At 36.5% G+C, this 26,422-nt stretch overlaps 1 protein-coding gene across 3 annotated transcripts in view; it reads right to left on the bottom strand.

Annotated features, from left to right (window-relative positions):
• Positions 1–1,895: 1,895 nt before the first annotated feature.
• Positions 1,896–26,422, bottom strand: part of CYP20A1 (cytochrome P450 family 20 subfamily A member 1) — a 61,694-nt gene continuing 37,167 nt past the window's right edge. The window contains exons 9-13 of one of the 3 annotated variants that reach the window (XM_090282832.1): positions 25,784–25,904; positions 18,084–18,195; positions 15,351–15,415; positions 2,502–2,591; positions 1,896–2,382 (exon numbers count right to left, since the gene is read on the bottom strand). In XM_090282832.1, the coding sequence (XP_090138958.1) occupies positions 2,232–2,382; positions 2,502–2,591; positions 15,351–15,415; positions 18,084–18,195; positions 25,784–25,904 (539 nt within the window). In that variant the 3' untranslated portion in view covers positions 1,896–2,231. The remainder of the gene's footprint in view (positions 2,383–2,501; positions 2,592–15,350; positions 15,416–18,083; positions 18,196–25,783; positions 25,905–26,422) is intronic. The other 2 variants (XM_090282834.1, XM_090282838.1) reach the window with 2 other exon arrangements.

Below are 26,422 nucleotides of genomic sequence, written 5' to 3'. Positions count from 1 at the left end.
TGTGAGCCAAATAAACACTATATGAGGTTTTCCTTTTTCCCAAACACATGTACAGAATTAATTCTGCCTTAAATTTTATGAACATGTGTGGAAAAGCCCTTTTATTCCATAAAAATGTGTTGTGCTGATGTTTTTAACAATAAACTTCTGAACTATCAAAAAGAATGCATATCACAATCAGTGAACAGTTTTAAAAAAACTAAAAAGCTGCAAAACTTATGAGTCCTGCTAGAGTTATGCTACGAACCATCAGTGACACTGAGGCTACTAAAATTTCAGTCATTTGATAAATACAAAGAGCCAAGTAAGAACAACAGTGAACGAACAACTTATTTTATGCATCATTAATAGTATTTCATTTTTTAAATCCTCTTGAAGATGTTTTTTAATGTTTTAAGTTAGTTATGTAACTATGAATAAAATATGCTTATTTAAATGATTCTTCTATCTTCTATTTTCCTTGATCCCAATCATATTAGTAATTATACATGGCCTCATTTGTTGACAATATGCCAATTCTCTGGCTCAGCTGCCCTGTTTTTGCATTGATCACTGCTGATCAGGTCTCACTTACTTTGAAATTCCACTTATTTCATCTGACTTTACTGCCACTTGGTTTACATATCAATAGCCTACTCTTACTCTTAACTTTTACAGTAAGTTTCCAAATCAATTAAGGTACTTGGACAATAAATGAAGGTGTGCTATATATACAAAACCACAGAAAATTATACCTGGCTGGGAATAAATTTAATAATTTATTTTGAAACATATCTTTTTAGAAACAACATGATGCTAGGAAATATGAATACATTTTACTTAAAGTTTTAGAATTTAAATTATTCCATAAGTTAAATATTTTTGTCAAAAATAAAGCCTGTATCTAATTAAATTCTAAGTTAACCACTCATAACTAGGTCTAAAATGTTAGCTCTTTAACCATAAACATAGCATAAAATAATAATAACTAGGGTACATTCTTGAAACTAAACTTACAAATGAAATTCAGCAGTTTCAAAAATAAGCTCACTTACAACCTTTTTCATTTTTCTCCCTTTCCTCTCCATCTGCATTTGGCATATTCCTTCAGTTGTAGTCTTTAAAAAATGTAGTTTAAAAAAAGAAGTCTTTAAGAACAGCATAACCAAAAAAAGTGGACTAAAATACAGTGCTATCAATAAAAAGTATTAAATATAAAACTTATCAGTACTGAAGTGTAAATGTTAAAAGATACTTAAAATGTTTTGAATCAGCTCCAAGATTTCTTTACTTACTAGTGAGACTGACCATTTTCTAAAAGTTTAGTAGTTATTTCCTTCTGTAAAAGCTGCTATTCATGTCTTTATCCATTTGTCAATTGTATGTTTTCTTACCAATTTGTATGAGTTCTTTATACGTAACATGGTTATTAAACCTTTCTGTCAAATATTTTGCAATTATTTTCACCCATATTTGTTTTCTCTTTAACTTGGTTTTGTTTTTTGGTTAGTGTGCTCCCATTTCTTAATCATAAATTCATTATGTTAACTATAACATAATAAATAAATTTAGGAATTGTTTTTTCCACAATAAGAATTAGTAGAATGATTTAGTGCTAATAAGATTTCTAGCAAAACAGAAGGATGAACAAGCCTCAATTTTAGTTTGTCACTTCGGTATTAAAAAACAACTGTATTATTTTCCCAATGATCAGAACACTTCAAAATGATGAGACTTGTCTAAGTCATGAAATGAGCACTATTATCTGGGGAAGAATAAAAATAGCAAATACAAGACAGGTTACCCAATGAATTATGAAACCTAATTAACAATGATTAAACACAAATTAATTTATACTCAGACAATAAAAATATTAATCCAAGAATAAAATTATGAAAAATCCTTTTTCTCTCCCTTTAAGGTGATTTATTGGAAGTATGAAAACAAATAGGCTTTTGTTTCTTTTTTATGAATATTCAGAAAACCATATTCTCCAAATTCTGTAAAATAATTTCTTTTCAAGAATATTTATTTTAGAGATAAACTTAGAAAAGTATATACAAAGAATGGCATAGAAAGTGATAAGACAAATGTAAATCATGCATTAAGAAAAATCTAATATAAAGAAGTCCAAATTTACTTAATAAAGTATTAATATGTGTTTACATTACAGTGTTACTTGGTTTGTAGAAGTATTCAATACAGATCTTCTAAATGGCCATTTTTCTCAACCAAGTTAAATGTATAATATTTTAATATCTCTTAGAGACAGTGATCCAAGCTTCTTCCTTGAAGGATGTTACCAGTTCATACTTAGTTTCAATAACTTGTCCCCCCACAGAAAGTAGGTGCAGTCTCCTCACCAATACACTCAGAAGTACTGTGGTCACCATATATGCAAACCTAGTCAAGAAGAAAGTTAATAAAGATTAAAAATTACACTTTAATGATATAGATTACTCATTCTTATCAACTTCAGTAGTAAAAAGTCTGACACCTTTCCTTTCACTTTATCATCTCACCTCAACTCTGGGCATTCCTGTGTGCCTGAGAATCCAAGCAAGGAGAAAGTTTTCCTTATCGATTCATCATCAAATCGGTCTGGATCAAACCTAAAAAGAAGACTGGTATTTAATTTTTTTTAAATGTCACCTCGGTATATTTAATTTAAAAGAAGAAGAAGTTTGGGGGCTAATCACAATAGAGTTCCATTGGCAATTTATATATTTACACTGTAAGAACACGGGTATGTAATAAACTATTGAAAATAGAAACTGTTGTCACATTACATTTAAATTTCACTTATTATTATGTTTCCAAATTATTGAACATACATAGTCTCTTTCTGCTTATTTTATTATTCTAAACAATAAATGCAAAATACATTTCTCTGGAACTAGCAACGAATAAAATTTTAACAGTTTTTACATCATTATATGAAATATAAGGAGAAGTCATACAAAATCACATAACATATATTTAAATTTAAGAGTGTTCAAAATATCTGTTATATGAGACCATCTGATCAATATGCAAGGCATTCTACATTGCCTCGTCAATTAAATTTATTTCTTAAAATCAGAGACACAAGACTTAAAATTATATTCATCAATTATGTTACATCAAGTCTTACTAATAAGTGATGGAAATGAAGAAACTAAGGTTTTTTTATTGTATAGAAATTCAGTCTGTAAAAAATTACAGGAAGAAATGGATATAGTAAAACAAATAAACCACCCACTATGGAGCATAAAATTTCATCTCAAAAACAAATGTTTCTTTGAAAAGATAAACAGAATAGATAAACATTTAACCAGACTCATCAAGAAAAGGAGAGAGGGAATCCTAATAAATAAAATCAGAAATAAGAGAAGGGCATCCAAGATGGCTGCAGAGTAGCTGGAAGCTCTTTCCACTTACTCCCAGACTGGTCTTACAGCTAAGCCACAGAGCAATCAACTTGAAAATCCAGTGGAAAGTAAGAGTGTGTGTGAGTGTGTATGCAGATGAGGTCCAGGAAGTGTGCATGAGTGGACAAAGAGCCTGCCCGTCTGCAGGGCATTCATGAGCAGGAAGCCCACGTTCTCCTAGTGGAGCAACTGCCATCACCGCTGGCCAATTCAGCACTTCTGGCTGCCCAGAATCAGGGTAGCTGTGGATCAGCTAAGGAGCCATGAGCTCTGGGGGCAGAGAGAGAGGGCCAGGAGGCTGCTGGCTGCAGAAGCAGCAGAGGGGAACTGGGGAGAACAGGCCCCCCCAGGGCTGGGTGCTGCAGCATGGGGACCACACAGATTCTTTCAAAAGAGGAGCTGATGTTAGACTTGAGACTTGGCAGGGACCCAGAGCTACGGTGGGCGTGCACAGCAGCTCTGACAACAATGAACTCAGAGGGCCAGAATCACACTGAAGGCACTGTGGGACCCAACCGATCATGGCTGGTTTGCAGGGACCTGTACAGAGGGGAGAATTCCACTGAGTCTCCTGCGAGAGAGTGACAGGCTGGGAACTAGACAGCCAGAAGCTGAACACCTGAGATTCGCTGCAGCCAGGCAAGTCCCAGTGGGATTACAGGCTCTACAGATCAGTGAGACCTGGCTCAGGAGCCCCATGTTGGGAACATTTGCACAGGGGAAAGAAGAAAAAGCTCTGAAAGGGTCTTTTTTACAAGACACTAAGAGCTTCACTGTTCCTCAGGCCCTGATCCACTGAAACCAGCAGAGCAAAGAGATTAGAGACAAGTGCAACAAGGAGGGTTCTGGGCTGCACCAAGCCTCGGTGTCTAGACGGAGTTGCTGTCTTCACCAAGCAGAAAAGTCTTTTACACAGATTGACCCCTCATAGGAAACAGACAGCTAATTCACCAGAAACCATACATTATTGGAAAGAATCTGGGACAGACCAAGACATGTGGCAAGAGGGTGGGAAAATACTCCCACCATCTTCCCTGAAGACTGAACAATGCCTCTCAGGGGTGACCCAGAGTTTCTACCCTCCCAGTCTAACCAGAGGCCCCCTCTGGAGGCAGGTGGAGAAGGTACTAGCAGTCCTCTCAGGTCATTAAATGAACCACTCCTGGGCCCTGGGCTGATGGAATGACAGCAGGATAGAACAGAGGGTACCAGCCAAATCTGAAGGAGACATCCACAGACTGTGGATTGCTTTTAGTCTCAAACAGGCTGCCTAGGGCCAGACTAGGACACCATCTGTCATTAGCAGGGGTGGATCCACAAACAGAAAACTGTGGTAAACACTGGATTCTACTGAGACAAAATCCACTGTGGTCTTCTTCATCATTTGTGTTATCTCCTGCATAGCTTTTTAACATTCATTTATTTTCCTTCAAGTCTGTGCCTATTATTGCAGTAGTTTTATATTTATGTTAATTCAAATCTCATATCTTGCTCCTCTATTCTCCTACTCCATTTTACCTTCTTCCTTCCTCTTCATACTTTTGATTTAAATTTTATTTTTTCTCTTGCTATGACTTGATTCTGTTCCACACTCTTACTATTTCTCCCCTCTCCAGGCTCACAAAACCATTTTTCTTGTCATCAGTCATCTCACATTCTTTCTCCCAGTCTTAAAAATACCCTTATTATCTCTCTACCTTGATCAGTTTTTGCTTGTTGGTTGTGGATATGGTGATGGTTGATGCATTTCTTCAATTTTATTTCTAGATCTTCAGTATTTTTCATTTCAAATCTCCAATTTTACCATTCTTCTCACCTACTCCCTTTTGCCTTCCTTCTGCCCTTTCATTTTTTTGTTTTAAATTTTAGTTTCTTTTATGTCTTAGCCTGTTTTTCATTCCTCACTCTTAATATTTCTCCTCCCTCTATCCTTTCAAAATTACCTTTCTTTCCTCTAGACATCTCATAAGCTTGCTTTCTTCCTTTTTTCCTTCTTATTCCCACTCCACCTACATTAATATTTGTTCATTTGTCACTGATATTGCTGTGGTGGATCCTTTTATCCAATTTGGTTCCTACTTTCTTCACTATATTAAAAAAAATTTTTTTTGTTTAAACCTCATAACTACACTCTTCCATTTTCTTACTCCATTTAGCATTCTTCCCTCCTTTTTTATTTACAATGTAAATTTTCTTTTCTTTTTCTCATCATCTCATCCCTGTTCCATACTCATTATTGCTCCTTCTTCCACCCTCTCAAAATCATTTGTATTTGTTAGTCATCTTATATTCATTTTTTCTTTCTTACCTCTTACATCTTTATTAGTATTTGCTCATTTGCTATTGATAGTGTGGTTATTGGTGGAGGTTATTTTTGCAGGTGTGGGTTTGTGTCCTGGGTTGTTTGATTTTGTTTTAGTAGCACCTGTACAACAGCATGCAAGACATGGCTGGCAGTGTCACTCTCGGTCAGCCAGTGAAAGGGAAGGACCCACCAAAGAACGACCCAACAACAAACAAAACCCAATTACAACCAGAGAGTCCACATAAGTGGCATAAAGGGCATCCCACAAGCATCCAGCTCAGAAGATCAATGACACTGCACCACTGAGTACCACAGGCTTCCTATCATAAAAGTCACATCATAAGGACAGGGAGTCAAAGATCAATCTAACAGGCAGGAAAAAACAAGAAGAGTCATGTAAAATGGAAAGACAAAGAAACAACTCCCACATGAAAGGAGTCCCCAGAAAGAGTGCTAAATGAAATTGAGGCAAACAAACTATCAGACACTGAGTACAAAATAATTGTTATAAGGATGCTCAAGGACCTCAGTGAGAACTACTAGGAACTCTATGGAGGCTACAAGGAACTTGCTGTGAACTATACCAGCATGAAAAAGGACACAGAAACTATCAATAAGAGCCAGGAGGAAGTGAAGAATACAATATCTGAAATAAAAAATACATCAGAAGGAATTAAAAGCAGGCTAGATGAAGCAGAGGGTTGAATCAGTGAGTTGGATAAGGTAGAAAAACCCTCAGACAGAGCATCAAAATGAAAAAAGACTGAAAAAGAATGAAGAGAGTTTAAGGGAGCTACAGTACAACATGAAGGGTAATAATATCCATATTATAGGGATTAACAAAAAGAGAAAATGAGAAGCAAAGAATAGAAAACCTGTTTGAAAAAAATAATAACAGAAAACTTCCCTAACTTGATAAGATAAAAAGTCACACAAGTCCAGGAAACACAGAGGGTCCTAATCAAGATGAACCCAAAGAAGCCCATGCCAAGACACATCACAATTAAAAATTGCAAAATTCAACCACAAAGAGAACATCTTAAAGGCAGCTGGGGAGAAACAGCTAGTAACATATAAAAGGGAGCTTTGATAAGGCTATCAAATGATTTCTTAACAGAAACACTACAAGCCAGAAGGGAATTGCAAGAAGAATTCCAAGTACTAAAAAGCAAAACCTGCAACTAAGACCACTCTAGCTGGCAAGGCTCTCGTTTAAAATGGGAGGCAAAATAAGGAGTTTCCCAGACCAAAAAAAAAAAGAAAAAGGCTAAAAGAATACATCTCCACCAAACAAGCACTGTAAGAGATGCTAAAGGAACTGCTTTAAGAAGATGAAGAAAGAGACAGAGGAATATAGGTACAAAGGTAAAAAATTGCAACGAATAAGTGCCTATCAATAATAACCTTAAATGTAAATGGATTAAATGCTCCAATCAAAAGACATAGGGTAGCTGAATGGATAAGAAAGTATGGCCCACATATATGCTGTTTACAAGACACTCACCTCAGAAAAAAAATTTACAAAAATTGAAAGCGAAGGGATGGAAAAAAATATTTCAAGCAAACGGACTTGAAAAGAAAGCTAGGGTAGCTAAACTTATATCAGTCAAAATAGATTTCAAAACAAAGGCCATAAAAAGGGACAAAGGAGGACACTATATAATACTTAAGGGAGTAATCCATCAAGAAGATATAACCCGCAGTCCCATGTCTTAAAAAGTCAGGAGGGACACCTGGGGAATGTTCCCAGCTCCTCACCGGACCTCACAGCACACAATCCCAGCACTAGGGAAAATCAAGTCTCATTGCTTCTGATTGGGCATACCCGTGGGGGTTGGGATAGAGGCAGAAATTGCCAGTCTCAGCAGATTCTGCTTGTTTAAAGGGACCCCACAGTCCTAGAATGTCTGCCAGGGAACGACAGCCAGGACAGCAGCTAGACGGGCACCAGTGTGGTGCAGAAATGGGAGAGGTGCCTGGAAAAGGGGCAAGTGCTGGGCTGGCAGCATTGTTCCCTCTCAGACCCCTCCCCCACAAATAGCGCCACAACGTGGTGAAACAGGTCGCCCTGTGCTGACAAATCCTTAAGGCTCCGCCCCTTACAACATAACAGGAGTGACAGCTCTACCTGGGACACAGAGGCAAACAAACACAAGAGCCTGTCAGAATGAGGAAACAGAGAAGTATGGCCCAAAAGGGGAAATAGATCAAGGTTCCAGTGGAGAACTAAGCGATAAGGAGATAGCCAACCTCATTGATGAGGAGATGGACAACCTAACAGATGAATAATTCAAAACACTGGTGATAAGGATGCTCACAGGCTTGACAGATATGCTTAAGTATGGCAAACGCATAAGAGAAGAAATGAACGCTATGCTAAGTGAAACGAAGAAAAATCCACACAAAACCCGTGGTGAAGGGAAGGAAACCGGGGTTCAAATCAATGATTTGGAACATAAGGAAGAAAAAAACAGTCAACCAGTGCAGAATGAGAAAATAAGAATTGAAAAAAATGAGGAAAACTTCCCAAATTTTGCGAAGGAGATGAACATACTGGCCCAGGAAGCACGGAGGGTCCCGGGCAGGCTGGACCCAGAGGGGACCACACCAGGATGCATCATGACTGAGATGCCAAAGGTGAAAGATAAAGACAGAGTCCTGGGGGCAGCAAGAGAGAGGTGGAGAGTTGCCTACAGGGGGATGCCTATCAGACTATCAGCTGATTTCTCAGAGGACACTTGGCAGGCAGGAAGGGACTGGCAAGCAGTACTCAATGTGATGAAAGGCAACCTGCAACCAGGATTACTCTATCCAGCAAAGCTATCTTTGGAATGGAAGGGCAGATGAAATGCTTCCCAGACAAGGTGAAGCTAAAGGAGCTCATCATCACCAAGCCATTATTGTATGAAATGTCAAAGGGACTTACTTAAGAAAAAGATCAACACTATAAACACTAAAATGACAACAAACTCACAACTATCAACAACTGAATCTAAAAAATAAAAACAAAATCCAACTAAGTAAACCAGAACAGGAACAGAATCATACGTATGGGGACCGCTTGGAGGGTTATCAACTGGGAGGGGGGAAGGGGAGAAATGGGGAAATGGTGCAGGGACTAAGAAGCATAATTGGTTGGTACGAAATAGACAGGGGGATGTTAAGAATAATATAGGAAAGGGTGAATCCAAAGAACTTACCTGCACGACCCATGGACATGAACTAAAGGGGGGGTCGGATTGCTGGAGGGAAGGGGTGTACTGGACAGAGGGGAGCAAAGGGGGAAAAAATTGGAACTACTGTAACAACATAATCAATAAAATATACTTAAAAAAAAAGAAGATATAACCCTTGTAAACAAACATGCACCCAACATAGGAGCACTTAAATATATGAGGAAAATCTAGGAGGACTTAAAGAAAGATATTGACAGCAACACACTCATTATAGGGGACTTTAACACCCTATTGTCAACAATGGACAGATCTTCCAAGCAAAGAAACAACAAGGGTATTGTGGCACTGAACAATACTCTAGATCAAATGGACTTAGTTGATATATATAGAACTTTTCACCCCCCAAAAGCAAAATATACATTCTTTTCAAGTGTACATGGAACATTTTCAAAGATAGACCATATGGTAGGACACAAAACAAGCCTCAACAAATTCAAGAAAATTGAAATCATATCAAGCATTTCTCAGATCACAATAGCTTGAAACTATAAACCAACCTCAAGCAAAAAACTCAAAAACATTCAAATTCATGGAGCCTGAATAACATGCTATTATATAATGAATGAGTTGACAATGAGATCAAGGAAGAAATAAAAAAGTTCTGGAAACAAATGAAAATGAACACACAATAGCTCAAAACCTATGGTAAACAGCGAAGGCAATCCAGAGAGAGTTTATTGCAATACAGGCAAACATAAAAAAAGAGATAGAAAGATCTCAAATAAACAACCTAATCCTACATCTACAAGAACTAGAGCAGCAACAACACACATAAGCCCAGAGCAAGTAGAAGGAAGGAAATAACCAAGATCAGAGCACAATTAAATGACATAGAGACTAATAAAACAATTCAAAGGATCAATAAATCCAGAGCTGGTTCTTTGAAAAAATAAACAAAATTGACAAGCCTTTAACCAGACTCATCAAGTAAAAAAGAGAAGGACCCAAATAAATAAAATCAGAAAGGAAGGGTTACAACCAATACCACAGATATACCAAGGTTGTAAGAATTTACTATGAACAACATATGCCAATAAATTGGACAACCTGGGTTAAATGGACAAATTTCTAGGAACATACAAGCTTCTAAAATTCAATCAAGAAGCAGCAAAAAGCCTAAATGGACTAATAACAACAGTAAAATTGAAGCAGCAATCAAAAAGTCGCAGCACACAAAAGCCGTGGACCAGACGGCTTCACAGGTGAATTTTACAAAATATTTAAAGAAGAGTTAACTCCTATCCTTCTCAAACTATTCTAAAAAATCCAAGAGGGAAGACTCCCAAATTCTTACTATGAGGCCACTCTTGTTGTAATTCCAAAACCAGGTCAAGACACAACAAAGAAAGAAAACTAAGGGGAATATCTCTGAAAAACATAGATGCTAAAATCTTCAACAAACTATTGGCAATCTGGATCCAGAAATACATTAAAAAAATCACACACCATGATCAAGTGTAATTCATCCCAGGGATGCAAAGATGGTACACTATTTGCAATCAATAAATGGAATACACTCATAAACAAATGAAAGACAAAAATCACATGATGCTGAAAAAGCATTTGATAATGTCCAGCACCCATTTATTATAAAAATCACTCAGCAAAGTCAGAATAGAGAGAGCATACCTACAGCAAACATCACACCCACTGGGCAAAAACTAAAACCTTTTTCCCTAAGATCAGGAACAAGACAAGGGTGTCTACTCTTACCACTTTGATTCAACGTAAGTTCTAGCTACAGTGATCAGACAAGGAAAAGAAATAAAAGGCATCCAAATTGGAAAGGAGGAAGTAAAAATGTCATTATTTGCAGATGACGTGATAGTATACATAGAGAACCCTATAGTCTCCACCAAAAAACTACTTGACCTAATAAATGAATTTGGTAAAAAAGTGTGATACAAAGCCAATACTCAGAAATCAAAGGCATTTTTATATACCAACAATAGGATATCAGAAACAAAAACTAGGAAAAAATCCCATTTACTATAGTAATGAGATAAATAAAGTACCTAGGAATAAACTTAACCAAGGAGGTAAAAGACCTGTCCTCAGAATAGTATAGAACAGTGCAGAAAGAAATTAAGGAACATACGAATAAATAAAAGCATATACCATGTTCATTGATTGGAAGAATTAACTATCCAGAGCAATCTATAGATTCAATGCAATCCCTATTAAAATACCAATGGCATAATTTACAGATCTAGAACAAATATTTGAAAAATCTATATGGAACCAAAAACAACCCCGAATAGCCTCAGCAATCTTGAGAAAGAAGAACAAAGCAGGAGGGATCACAATATCTGATACTATACTACAAGGCCACTGTAATCAAAACAGTATGGTACTGGCATAAGAACAGACATATAGATCAATGGAACAGAATAGAGAGCCCAGATATAAACCCAGGTCTCTATGCTCAATTAATATTTGACAAAGAGGGCAGGAGCATAAAATGGAGTAAAAATAGCCTCTTCAATAAATGGTGTTGAGAGATTTGGACAGGTACATGCAAAAAAAATGAAACTAGACTACCAACTTATACCATACACCAGAATGAATTCTAAATGGATAAAAGACTTAACTATAAGTGATACACAATGGAAGTCCTAGAGTAAAACATAGGCAGTAAAATTTCAGATACTCCATGCAGCAATATTTTTGCTGATATATCCCTTAGGGCAAGGGAAATAAAGGAAAAAATAAACAAATAGGACTACATCAAATTAAAAAGCTTCTACACAGCTAAAGAAAACATCAGCAAAATGAAAAGGGATCCGACTATATGGTAAAACATATATGCCATCGATACCCAGGCAAGGGTTTTATCTCCGAAATACACAAAGAACTCATGTGACTCAACACCAGGAAGACAAAAAATCCAATTTAAAAATGGGCAAAAGACCAGGACTGCCTTTTGACTCAGTGATTCCACTGCTGGGAATATACCCAAAGAATCCTAAAACACCAATTCAAAAGAATCTGGGCAACCATATGTTAATAGCAGCATTATTTACAATAGTCAAGTGCTAGAAATAGCCTAAGTTCCTGTTAGTAAATGAGTGGATCAAAAAACTGTGGTACATATAAATAATGGAACACTACGCAGCAGAAAGTAAGAAGAAACTCCTGCCTTTCATGACAGCATGGATGGAACTGGAGAGTATTATGATAAGTGAATAAACCAAGCAATGAAAGACAATTACCATATGATCTCACCTATAAGATGAACCTCATGAATAAAACAAAGGAGCAAAATAGAACCAGAGGCATGGAAACAAGGAACAGACTGAGAGCGACCAGAGGGGAGGGGGTAAGGAAGATAAGGTTAGAAAGAAGGGGAAGGGACTAGTCAAAGAATATGTATGAATGACCCATGAACATGGAAACAGTGTGGGCACTGACTGTGGAAGAGGGGGGTGGAATAGTGGAGGGGAGCAAAGGGGGGGGCACGATTGGAACAACTGTAATAGAACAACAATAAAATATTTAATAAAAAAAGAAATAAAAGAGAAGTAACAACTGACACCACAGAAATACAAAGGATCATAAGACAATATTATGAACAACTACTGGCCAACAAATGGGACAATCTGAAAAAAAAGGATATATTTCGAGAAACATACAGTCTTCGAAGACTGAATCAAGAAGAAATAAAACCTGAACAGACCAATTACAACCAATGAAATAAAAGCAATAATCAAAAACTCCCAACAAACAAAAATCCTGGATTGATGGCTTCACAGGTGAATGTTACCATATATTTAAAGAATTGAAACCTACCCTTCTCAAACTATTTCAAAAAATTCAAAAGGAGGTTAGACTCCCAAGCTTATTTTACCAAGATAGCATTATCTTAATTCCACAACCAGATAAAAACACAACAGAGAAAGAGAATTATAGACCGGTATCCCTGATGAACATAGATGCTAAAATCTTCCACAAAGTATTAGCAAACTAAATTCAGCAATACATTAAAAAGATCATACCCCATAATCAAGTGGGATTTATTCCTGGGATGCATGGTTGGTTCAATATCCACAAATCAATTAACATGATATACCACATAAACAAAATGAAGGATAAAAACCACACGATCATATCAATAAATGCAGATAAATCATTTGACAAAATCCAGCAGCCATTTATGATAAAAACTCTCAGCAAAGTGTGAATAGAGGAACATACCTCAATGTAATAAAGGCCATATATGACAAATGCACAGCTAATGTCATACTCAATAGAGAAAAACTAAAAGTGTTTCCCTTCAGATCAGGAATGGAACAACAGGGATGTATGTCCACTCTCACCACTCTTATTCAACATAGTACTGGAAGCCCTAGACGCAGAAGAAGAAATATTCAGACAAGAAGAAGAAATATTCAGAAATCAGTTCCTTTTTAGAAATCAATAATGACCTACCAGAAAGATAAATTTAAAAAGCAATCCTAGTTAAAATTGCATTAAAAAAAAAAAAACTAGGAATAAATTTAAGCAAGGAGATAAAAGACCTATACTTGGAAAACTGTAAGACACTGAAAAAAGAAACTGAAGAAGATACAAATAAATGGAAGCATATACTGTGCTCACAGATAGGTAGAATTAACATTATTAAAATGTCCACACTACTCAAAGCAATCTATAGTTTCAACAAAATTCCTATAAAAATATCAATAGTGTTTTTCACAGAACTAAATAATATAAAAATTTATATGGAACAATAAAAGATCCCAAATAACCACAGCAATCTTGAGAAAGAAGAACAAAGTTGGAGGCATCACACTACCTAATATCAAACTATAGTACAAGGCTATAGTAATCAAAACAGCATTGTACTGGCATGAAAACAGACATATAACTCAATAGAACAGAATAGAGAGCCCAGGAATAAACCTACACCTGCATGGTCAATTAACATTTGACAAAGGAGGCAGAAACATACAATGGGGTAAAGATAGTCTATTCAATAAATGGTGTTGGGAAAATTGGACAGATACATGCAAGAAAATGAAACTAGAACATCTCCTTACACCATACGTTAAAAACTTAAATGTAAGACTCAAAACCATAAAAACTCCTATAAGAAAACATAGGCAGTAAAATCTCTGTAATTCTTCTTAGTAATTTTTTTTATATATATCACCTTGGGCAAGGTAAACAAAAGAAAAAATAAACAAATGAGACTACATCACACTAAAAAGTTTTTGCATGGCAAAGGAAAACTCTCAACAGAACAAAAAGACAACATACTGAATGGAAGAAGATACTCACCTACAATACATCTGATAAAGGGTTAATATCCAAAATTTATAAAGAACTTATACAATGTAACACCAAAAAACCCCCAAACAATCCAATTAAAAAAATGGTCAGTGGACCTGAATAAACACTTCTCCAAAGAGGACATACAGATGGCCAATAGACATATCAAAAGATGCTCCATGTCACCAATCATCAGAGAAATGCAAACTGCTTGGTATTTTTTAATACTTTCTATCTCTTTTGAAATTCATACTTTGTTCGTGGATTGCTCTCTTGACCTCTGTGAGCATCATGATGATGTTATATTGAATTCTCTATTGTGTAATTCACTTATATCCATTTTCTTAAGATCAGTTTCTGAGGATTTATCTTGCTCTTTTGTTTGGAACATATTCCATTGTTTCTTCATTTCCATGGCTTCCTCTGTTGGTTTCTTCACATTAGATAAAAGAGCCAGTCTTGACAGAAGTCTTGTGTAGGAGATAAAGCCTATTAATTAGCCCAGCTGGAGCTGATTGCCTCTGAAACTTCTGTGACTATTCAAGCCCTTTGTAGTGGCTCCCAGTAGTTGAGGGTATGCCAAGTCCTGTCTGTGTCTAAAAGGAGAGGGTCATAGTCAGCACCTAGATGCAGATGGGTTCTGGACCATCAGGCAGCTGAGAAAGTATGTAGTCAAACTTCTTCCAAGGAGCCCTGGCTGGTGTGGCTCAGTGGATTGAATGTTGGCCTGTGAACTGAAGGGTCACCAGTTCGATCCCCAGTAAGGGCACATGGTTGGGTTGTGCACCAGGTCCCCAGTTAAGGGCATGTGAGAAGCAACCAATCAATGTATCTCTCACACATCATTGTTTCTCCCCCTCTTCCTTCCTCCCTTCCCCCTTCTCTAAAAATAAATAAATAAAATCTTTTTACAAAAAGAAATTAAAAAATAGTTGGAGAGATCAGGTAATTAAATAGATCTTAGGATAGAAGCAGTAATAGGAGAGACAAAGAGTAGCAGACAGCAGATTCATGAAAGAAAAATAGTGAAGGGAAGATATAAATGTATCATTGCCACATATTAAATTTTCTCCTCAAAACATAGAAAAGGAATACAAAATATACAACACATAAAACTCAACAATCACAATGACAGTGACAAATATTTCATACTTGTATGGTGATGGCCAAGTACTGGGATCCTGAAGTACCACACCAAGAGCATAAAGAACAAGGGTCTGCAAAAAATATATACTCGAGTTAGTCAACACTGACAAAATGACTCCCAGAAAGTCAACTCATCCTAAATGTTCTTTTAATATAGATAATAAATACAAATTAAAAACATAAAATAATAGAAGAAAACAGAGACCATTATTTTGGTAATTTTATAGTGGGGAAGACATCCCTAAGATGTCACAAAAGCCATAAAGCAATAGCAGACTAAACTATATAAAAATTTTAAAAACTGCATCCAGTCAAAATGGAACAAAACATATCATAATGAATACCAGTAAGAGTAAATAATACCAAGAAAAAATATTTGCCATATAACTGACAGTATATATAATATACAAAAAGGCATATAAATTCGCTAGGAAGAATGCTGAGTTACAAGCAGATAATTCACAAAAGAATAAATATAAAATTTACATATATATGTATATATATACATATATATATAAAGCTGCTCAATCTCTCCAATAATTAGGGAATAGCAAATTAAAATCATAAGACAATTTTTATATAAAATTCACAAAATATATGAGATTCATAAAGCCAGAGATGGTAAGGATATGAAGAGAAAAAGCTTTCTCACATATTATTGATAAAAATAAATCTGCCTTTTAGATGGCAATTTAAATTTAACATACATATGCAGTTTGACCCCAAAACTCCATTTCTAAAGCTCTATCCAATACCACTACAAGTATATAACTTGTAATTAAAAATATCAATCTAATTTCCATCTATGAGGACTGCTTAAATAAAATTATGATACATGTGTGGTAGGCAGTTAGACAGATAGGAGCAGAGCAAGGATGATGGGCCAGTACAGAAGGTCACCAGGGCGGAAAGCCCTGGGTGCCCAGAAACTGACCTTTCCTCCCCTGGCATATTACTGGTCATGTGGTTTGAACCCTCCCCTAACCTCTCCTCCCTGGCATGTTGCATGCAGGTTAGACTCCTTTAGAAGGGGAACAAGGGGACCAGAGAATAGCCCGTAAGCATTAAGCCTCAGGACAAGGAGGTTCTGACCTGCAGCAAATACATTTAGGCCTCAGTTGTATTTCAGCTTCAGACCCCCCAAAAGAAGCAAAACCAGGTAAATGACCCCACAACTGACCTCAAGACCAGCTGCAGTGACTAATGACCCCTGCCCTGGTGCCAACCAATCAGTGGAGGTCACATCCCTGAAAGGACATATCTGGAAAGCTGGGGCCTACTCTAAAATCCTCATACTTAAAAGGCCTTAGGAAGAAGATCCAGCCCACTCTCCCTCCTGGCAGAACCCACAAGCCTTTCTCCTCTCCCTCCTCATCCCCCAAGGCTCATTTCCTCTACCTTCTCCTCTCCTGAGCTCCAAGGACCCTTCTTTTGCCTATGTAACTTTTATGAATCACTTCTACTTCTGTGACTTTCTAAAGAAACTATCTCTTATAGTTTGAGTCTTGGCTCTGAATTCTTTCCTAGCCAGAACTCAAGTACTGAGGTTGCTGAACCAAGGTAAGTCTGACGCCACCAGTCTAACACCTGGTGCCATTTTCTCCATCACCAACACATGGCATACTCAGCCTCCATTAAAAATAATGAGTTGGATCTGTATCAAGTGCCAGTTGCACTAGTAGCCATGATACACTCAATAAAAGAAGAAAATTAAAGAACAGTATATAAAGAGTAATCTTTCACATATAAATTCAGTTTTTTAAATATATATACATCTATGTGCATATACAGACACACAAGGTGATATACATACACACAAAAAAATCTATAAAAATACACACTAAACTATTAACAGCAGTACCAACAGGGAAGGGAACTTTTCTTTATATTGAACTTTAAGACAAATATAAGAGGTATGTCCAGAAAAAGTCCAGCCATTGTTTATGTAACAAGAACAGTTTGCATGCCATCGATATAACCTGGCAGCCAAGGAGAATGGACTAGAATGTGCATGCATGAACAATGATGACTTCACTGTACTAGTCAGTAGGGGAGGTAGATGCCATTGAATGAGCCTGTGTACTTTGTGGTCGTCGCATTCAAAATGACTGAACCAGTAGAGCAACAAATATGCATCACATTTTGCATAAGCTTGAACATTTGTCCACGGAAAATATCTGGATGATTCAGAAGGCCACAGCTATGGGCAACTGGTGATTGGCAGCTTTGTTACAACAATGCATCAGCTCATGCATCACACCTTGTGCAGAGCTTTTTGGCAAAACATCAAATTACCCAGGTGACTCAGCCTCTCTACAGCCCAGATTTGGCATTCTGCGACTTCTGGATTTTCCAAAAACTAAAATCACCTTTGAACGGGGAGGAATTTCAGACCATCAATGAGATACAGGAAAATACGACGGGCTGCTGATGGTGACTGGGATAACTATGTGAGGTCCCAAGGTGCCTACATTGAAGGGGACAGAGGCACCATTGTTCTATGTACAATGTTTCTTGTATCTTGTATCTTCTTCAATAAATGTCTCTATTTTTCATATTATATGGCTGGATACCTTCCGGACAAACCTTGTATATTATTTTGTCATTTAATATGATTGTGTTTTTGATTTAATAATGGTTAGCATTTTTATGGACACTTTAAACAATACAATTTAAAAAATAGACTAAAAGAGTTGAAAATAATAATTGAATGAGGTAAGTAGATTAAATGTTTCCTACCTCTCTAGGAATAATAAATTTGTCAATCTTTCCTTCAATATCTTGAAGCTGGGCAGAAACTGGGGTCAGTTTGGCAGTTCGAACTGTTTCACAAAGCACCTGCCGACAATATCTGTTCAAAAAAAATTTTTTTTGAAGATCTTTACTTTGAGAGAACCAATTTGAAACATACATACATTTCAAAATGTCATTCAACAACTTTCATAACCTTCCTAATGTCAAATAGTCACATGATAATCCTTTCTTATATGAAGATATGTTATATATTAGAAGTATATAAAGCGTAGGTGGGTAAAGATTTAAACAAATAAAAACATCTTTAAAAGTACCAGAAAAGAGGGGGTAAAGAAGGGGAAGGGGCTAGTCAAGGAACTAATATGAATGACCCATGAACATGAATAGGGCAGGGACTGACTGGGAGAAGGGGGACTGGGCAGGACAGGGGTGAGCAATAGGGGAAAATGGGACAACTGTAATAGAAGACAATTAAAATAAATAAATATGTAAATTTTTTTTAAAGTGAAGAAAATGTTATGTGAAAAACAAAAAAGTACCAGAAGAAAACTCAAAACAACATTTTTATCATTTTTGAGTGAAAAGTCCTTTGTTTTTAATACAGAAGTTAATAAAAATTTTAATAAAGGACTCTACTAATAAAGTTATATAAATATTGAAACAATGATAGAAACACTAAAGAAAAATACAAATAATCTGATTATGAAACTTTAAAAAATATATTTGCAATTATATGTAAATTTAAAAACTAGAAAAATATTTACAGTAAATATATCTTTAATGTACAAAGCTCTTTAAAATTACATAATCAAAATAATCAAACACCCCAATAGCTATATGGAAAGAAAATATAAATAAAAAATTAACAAAATAGATACAAACGGCCTGCAAACATATGAAATGGTACTCAACCTCACTAATAATGGAAAAATTATTAACCAAAACATTTTTTTACTTGCGATATTAACAAAAATGAAAAGAAATGACAATAAACATATAAATAAAAATGGGGAAAAAGACATTCATAGTTGATTAGTAGAAATATAAATTGGCATAACCTTTCTGAAGGGTAATTTGGCAATTTATAGTATAAGAATATTAAGTGTGCATCACAATGAGAAGAATAAAACTAAAATGTATTGAAATCTTGCCATGAACCAGTTCTGTTAATAGTTTCTAGGTAGTATCTCTTTTAACCCTAAAAGAACCTCATGGATTCTATTATTATTTTGATTTTAAGAGGTTTAAAAAATGAGGCACTATATTACTGCATATATCGTTAAATAATAATATCATTACTTATTAATAGAAACAATTAGAAATATTAACAAAGATGTAAGCACAGGAATGCTGATTGTTTATAATATCTAAAAACAACAAGAACCAAAGAGGACACATCCTTCCTTTCCCCATTGAACAAATATTTATTGCATTGAACAAATATTTATTGCATATGGACATTAGAAGCACTGCATTAGATACTCAGCTACAGCAGTGAACAAGACAGATAATCTCAAAGGAAGACAAAGTCTAGTTGACAGGGGAAGGGAGAAAAGCAGGGACATCAAGGATGAAGAATTACGGGGACTTCTGGCCAAAAAAGGAGGCCTAGACAGACACACTGCATCTCCCTCCACAACTAAAAAGGAATACAACTACCTCAAAACTAGAGACAACCAGAAGTTCCAGAAAATCAAGCTGCATATCAGTCCAACAAACAAACATATAAAGAAGAAATACTCATCCAGACAGGTAGGAGGGGCAGAGAGGACAAGGTGTGGTGGCAGCAGCAGCAGGCAGGTGGAAAGCGCAATCACACGTTTTAAAAAGTAGGGAGGGACACCTGGGAGTGCTCCCAGCACCAGACCAGATCGCACAGCTCAAAGTCCCAGTACTCAGGAAAATAAAGCCTCATTGATTCTGACCATGCAAACCAGTGGGGATTGGGGCAGAGGAAGAAACTGCTGGTCTCTCAGCAGAGTCTGCTTGTTTAAAGGGCCCGCATGGTCCTAGAACATCCACAGACCCACCCACCCTGGGAACGACAGCCAGGACAACAGTTAGAGAGGCCCCAGTCCCATACGGAAGTGGGAGAAGTGCCAAGAAAAGGGGCGAGTGCTGAGCAAGCGGCATTGTTCTCTCTTAGACCCCTCCCCCACATATAGCACCACTACATGGTGAAACGGGTCACCCTGTACTGATGACTACCTAAGGCTCCACCCCTTACAACATAACAGGAGCATCAGCTCTACCTAAGATACAGAGGCAAACAAACAGAAGCCCATCAAGTTGAGGAGACAGAAAAGTATGGCCCAAAAGGGGGAACAGTTTCCAGTGGGAGAACTAAGCGACGTGGAGATAGCCAACCTAACAGACACAGAGTTCAAAACACTGGTGATAAAGATGCTCACAGACTTGACGGATATCCTTAAGTATGGCAAATGCATAAGGGAAGAAGTGAAAGCTATGCTAAATGAAACAAAGGAAAATCCACACAAAACCAGTGGTGAAGGAAAGGAAACTGGGGTTCAAATCAATGATGAGGAATGTAAGGAAGAAAAAAACAGTCAACTACTACAGAATGAGGAAACAAGAATTGAAAAAAATGAGGAAAGGCTTAAAAACCTCTGGGACAACTTTAAACGTGCCAACATCTGAACCATAGGGGTGCCACAAGGAGAAGAGGAAGAGCAAGAAATTGAAAACTTATGAGAAAAAATAATGAAGGAAAACTTCCCAAATCTGGTGAAGATAACAGACATACAAGTCCAGGAAGCACAGAGAGTCCCAAACAAGCTAGACCCAAAGAGGACCAAGATTCATCATAATTAAAATGCCAAGAGAGAATCTTAAAAGCAGCAAGAGAAAAGCAGAGAGTTACCTACAAATGGGGCACCTATAAGATTTTCAGCTGATTTCTCAAAAGAAACTTTGCAGGTAAAACGGGGCTGGCAAGAAGTATTCAAGGTGATGAAAAGCAAATACCTATAACCAAGATTATCCAACAAAGCTATCATTTAGAATGGAAGGGCAGATAAAGTGCTTCCCAGACAAAGTAAAGCTTAAGGAACTCATCATCACCAAACTATTTTTATATGAAATGTCAAAGGGACTTACTTAATAAAAAGAAGATCAAAATTATGAACATTAAAATGACAACAAACTCACAACTACCAACAACTAAATCTAAAAAATAAATAACAAAATCCAACTAAGCAAACCAGAATAGGAACAGAATCATAGGTATGGGGATCATTTGGAGGGTTATCAGCTGGGAGGGGGAAGGTGGAGAAATGGGGAAATGGTGGAGGGATTAAGAAGCACAATTGGTTGATACAAAATAGACATAGGGAAGTTATGAATGATATAGAAAAGGGTAAAGCCAAAAAACTTACATGCATGATGCATAGACATGAACTAAGTGGGGTGGGATTGACGGAGGAAAGGGGTTAACTGGGTAGAGGGGAGCAAAGGGGCAAGAAATTGCGATATTGTAACAACATAATCAATAAAATATACTTAAAAAAAAAAGGATGATCAATTACCAAAGCACAATAACTGTTATTAAAAAGAAAGTTCAGGGAACTAGTAGGAACGCATGGAAGGAGCACCTAACTAGAGAAATAACTATGCAAAAAAATAAACTTAGACTGAAACCTGCAGAAAAAAAGAGGGGAAAAGAGATTCTAGACGAAGAAATAGTCTGCAAAAGCCAGAAGAAATAAAAGAGCGCTGTACCTCTGAAGAAACAAAAGAATTACAGTATAGCTGGATCCAAGGTATGAACAGGCACGAGTAATAAGAGATAAAGTAGGAGACGAATGCAAAGCTTAGCTATTGAAATGCCTCATAAGCTGTTAGTGAGTTAAAGTTTTATCTTAACAGCAACCGGAAGTCACTGAAGGATTTAAAATTGGTAAGTAGTCTAATCAGATGTGACTCATAGATATATAAAGATTACTCCAACACAGTGACTCTCAACTTTGGCTACACATTAGAATCACCCAAGAAGCTCTTGAAAACTTCTGATGCTAGAGACTGTTGGTTTGGGATTGGTCCCAGGTTATCCATTTTTAAAACACCTGAAGTGATTACAGTGTGCAGTCACAGGCTCCAGTATCGATTTGGAGAATGGGTTGGGGGGGAGCAAGATCCAAGACTGTTGAAATATCCCAGACAAGTTCACTGTGGTCTGGAAAAAATGGGCACAATGGAAAGAACTACAGTAGTCACTTGCTATATCACGCTTCACTTATTGCGGCCTCACTGTATCGCGGGATTTTTAAAAATATTATATTTAATTATTTATCGCAGACTTTTTGCTATATTGTATTGTGGGATTTTGTGGTACTATATACGTATGTTGTTAAAGTTACATAGGTTTAAGAGTGTAGAATAAATGTAAGGTTCCTACTTCGCAGGGGTTTCTGGAACGTAATACCCATGCTAAATGAGGGAATACTGTAAAACTAAACTTGCAACTAAAAGTTGTTTGGAAACTAGAATCAACAGAACTAGATCATTGATAGGTTGTGGTGGAGTTACTGCATCTAAGAATACTGTCCATTAAGATATTTAGAGGAAAAAAAACAGATATTTACAGGAGAGTTATATGTTACATACTTTTTAATGTTTTAATTTTTTTGTTTTACATATATATGTATATATGTATAGAAAAATCTGGAAAAGTAGTAAAATAGTTAACAATTTTTATCCCTAAGAGTACATGTACAAATAATGTACCTTCTGATCTGGCCAGGTGGCTCATTTGGTTGGAGCATTGTCCTGTACACCAAAAGGTTGTGGGATTGATCCCGGGTCAGAGCACATACCTACATTGTGGGTTTGATCCCTGGTCAGGGCACAAACGGGAGGCAACTGATCTATGTCTCTCTCTCACATCGATGTTTCTCTCTCTCTTTCTCTTTCTCCCTTTCTCTCTCTCTAAAATCAATAAATACATTCTTGGGTGTGAGTTAAAGGTTTTCTTAAAAGAACAAATAATGTACCTCCTATACCTTCTACTTCATACACTTCTGAATAAAAATTTTAAAAGACAACTATATATTACTTTTAAAAATAAAGGTAGTTACGTCAATGTAATAAATAAAACTTCCAACATTTTGAAGAATCTGCAACAGAAGTCTCCCTCTGAAACCCATGGCTTCAAGTTTTTTCCAATGGCTATATCCCTATCATCATTTCTATAGCTGAAAGATGTTCCAAATTAGAGTTGCTTCTTACCCAGTCTCAGACTCCAATTTGCTAAGTAGTCACAGCTGCTATTTAAAAAAATCTTTTAAATTATTACTTGCATATAAAAAATATCTATATTTCAAAATAATTTTTTATTTTTCAATTACAGTTGATGTACAATATATTAGTTTCTGATTTCATATATATGTGAAATCTAAAAAAAAATTATTTATTTTAGCTGTATATTTTTATAAATCTTAGTAATGCCATACAATTGTGTAACCACAACTACAAGACATAGAACAAGAACAGTTCCCTCATCCTACACCTTTACTCATGGCCCTTTGTAGTTGATCCCCTCCATTGATCTGCCTTCTACCACAACAGTTTTGCCTTTTCCATAATTTCACCTAAATGAAATCATATTGTAGGCAATCTTTGTGTCTGACTTCTCTTAGCATGAGATTTTCCATTTTGTTGTGTGTATTGATAATACTTTATTTTTTATATTAAAATTAGTACTTTCCTTACATCAGTTAAGAAAAGCAATTCTATGTTGTACTCAACTACATTATAAGTAGATTTAACTGATATGTATTATTTTATGGTCTTTTGTCTGTAAATATAAAAGTAAAGATAACAATGTAAGTCATATTTATCTTCATGGCAACTCCTCTGTTTTGGGCAGTTAGAGAAGTGGGAAGACAAGCTTCTCTGTGCCTCCCCTGATGTTTCTTGAGCTCTAGCAGAGACATTTTCTATAACTGGTTTTCCACATTTGCCAAGAGTCCGTTTCCTCTTAACATTCAACATGTTTAGCAGAAGTCTTGTAATAGTTCCAAAAATAATAAAACTGGTCCCAAGCATAAAAATGATAGATACACACACATTGGGTGTTTTTTTTTTTTTAACAGTGGCTTTAGTTTTGTTAACTTCTTTTAAACAATTTCTTATTTTAATTTCTATTTAAAAATTTTTTTTATTTATTTAGAGAGGGGAAGGTGGGGGAAAGAGAGAAACATTGGTTTATTGTTTCACTTATTTATACATTTATTGGTGGCTTCTTGTTTGTGTCCTGACCAGGGATCAAACCTGCAAGCTTGGTGTAGTTGGACAATACTTTAACCAACTGAGCTATGTAGTCAAGGCTCTTTTAATAATTTTTAGTGTCAAATCATGTGGTAGAAATAAGTTTTTCTTCACAGTAATAAAACCCACCCACTGGAGAAATGCAGTGAATGACTTGTGCAGAGGGTGAGAATTATCTGCATAGGCCAGCCCAAGACAGTGATCATCTGCGATGTCCAAGACTTCCCATTAGTGATAAGTGGGAGGTTTGGTTAACTTCAATGCTGTATCCTCAGAAGGACAGAAGCTTATTCAAGGTATATGCTTCTGATACACTATCTGTAAGGCTATTCTTAATCTGATGAAATCAACTTCTCATATGTTAGCATGAAAAGGCAACATTAGCTTGTATTTTATCCAATCCTCCCAACAGTCTAAGATGGTCAAGGGTCCCAACAATTAATTTCTCTGCTTTCATAATTAGATGTTTGACAAGTGAAAACATTTAGACTTGCTTTTTAAAATTATTTTAGAGACAGAGGAAGAGAGAGAGAGAGTAACATTGATTTATTGTTCCACTTATTTATGCATTCATTGGTTGATTCTTGTACATGCCCTGACCAGGGATTGAACCCACAACTTTCGGCATATAGAGACAATGCTCTAAGCCAGCCGTCCCCAACACTTTTGGCACCAGGGACTGGTTTCGAAAAAGACAAGGGTGCTGGGGGCAGGGGGAGGTGGAGGCCAAGCTCAGGTGAGCTTCACTGGCTCGTGGTCTGTGGGCAGAGGAGGTGGGTGATAGGAGGTGGAGCTCAGGCAAGTTTCGCTAGCAGCACGGCCCAGGGTAACCCCTGCTCTAAGCAACTGAGCTACCTGGCCAGGGCCTAGACTTCCTTTTAAACTATTGTTACTTTTCATTACTTGGTAACATTCCATGGTATTGAAATAACACAATTTTTTTATTCACCAGTTGATGAACATCTGGAATGCTTCCAGTTTTTTGCTACTATAAATAATATTGCTATGAACATTTGCATACAGGTTTGTGTGGACATTTGTTTTTATTTCTCTTGGGTGGATGATAGAATCGCTGGGTCATATGGTAAGTGTATGTTTAACTTTCTAAGTTCCCACCACACTGTTTTCCTATAGGATTGTATCATTTTCCATTCCCACCAACAAGGTATGAATGTTCCATGTATGTGACATCACTGACACTATTTTATAAAGACTAATGTAAAGCTTTCCAGAACTACCATAAAGTAAATTAAGTTATCTATTAAAATCTTATGTAAATATTTTAAGTCCCATATAGATGTATAGCTTTCCTAGATACTAGCATCAGCTTTAAACTGGATAGTAAAACCAGTTCAAATTTACCTTTTAATGATCTCCTCCTCCTTTTCTTGTGTTCTTACCTGAGCTGCTCAATTTTCTCTGGGGTAATAGGACCCTTCCCAAAAACTTGGTCTATCTCTTCATACAGTTTTTTCTGCACTTCTTCAGAGGTGGTTAAAAAACAGATTGCCCAGGTACACACTAAGTGAAAGTTTATATTAATAACAATGAAAATAGCAAATTCATAGTTAGGGTACAGAATAAGAAAAAAAACATATTTTTTGTTATTTTCCTTTTTTTCTGATATAGAAGATAAATAAATGCTACCAAAAAAATAAAACAAGTTGTTCACAGGATTTATACTTCATTGAAGAGAACAAAAATATTTCCAGAATATTCCCCAAAAGCCATAGCACAATCTGGAAGATTCCTCCTGCCCTTCCTTTCTTCCTTCCTTCCTCCCTCCCTCCCTTTTTCCCTTCTCTCTTTCTCTCTCTCTCTCTCTCTCTCTCTCTCTCTCTCTCACTTAATCCTCATTGGTGGATATGTTCATATTTTTTTAGAGAGAGGAAGGGAGAGAGAGTGAAACATTGATGTGAGAGAGAAACATCGATCAGTTGCCTCCCATACGCATCCCAACCAGGGATCAAACCCACAACCCAGGTATGTACCCTGACCAGAGAACAAACCTACAACCTTCTGGTGTACAGGACAACACT

The sequence above is a fragment of the Furipterus horrens genome, unplaced genomic scaffold (genome assembly GCF_987537825.1).
Source record: "Furipterus horrens unplaced genomic scaffold, mFurHor1.1.pri manual_scaffold_1, whole genome shotgun sequence".
NCBI lineage: Eukaryota > Metazoa > Chordata > Mammalia > Chiroptera > Furipteridae > Furipterus > Furipterus horrens.
Note: the sequence above shows the minus strand (reverse complement) of the source record. Positions and strands in the feature narration are given on the sequence as shown.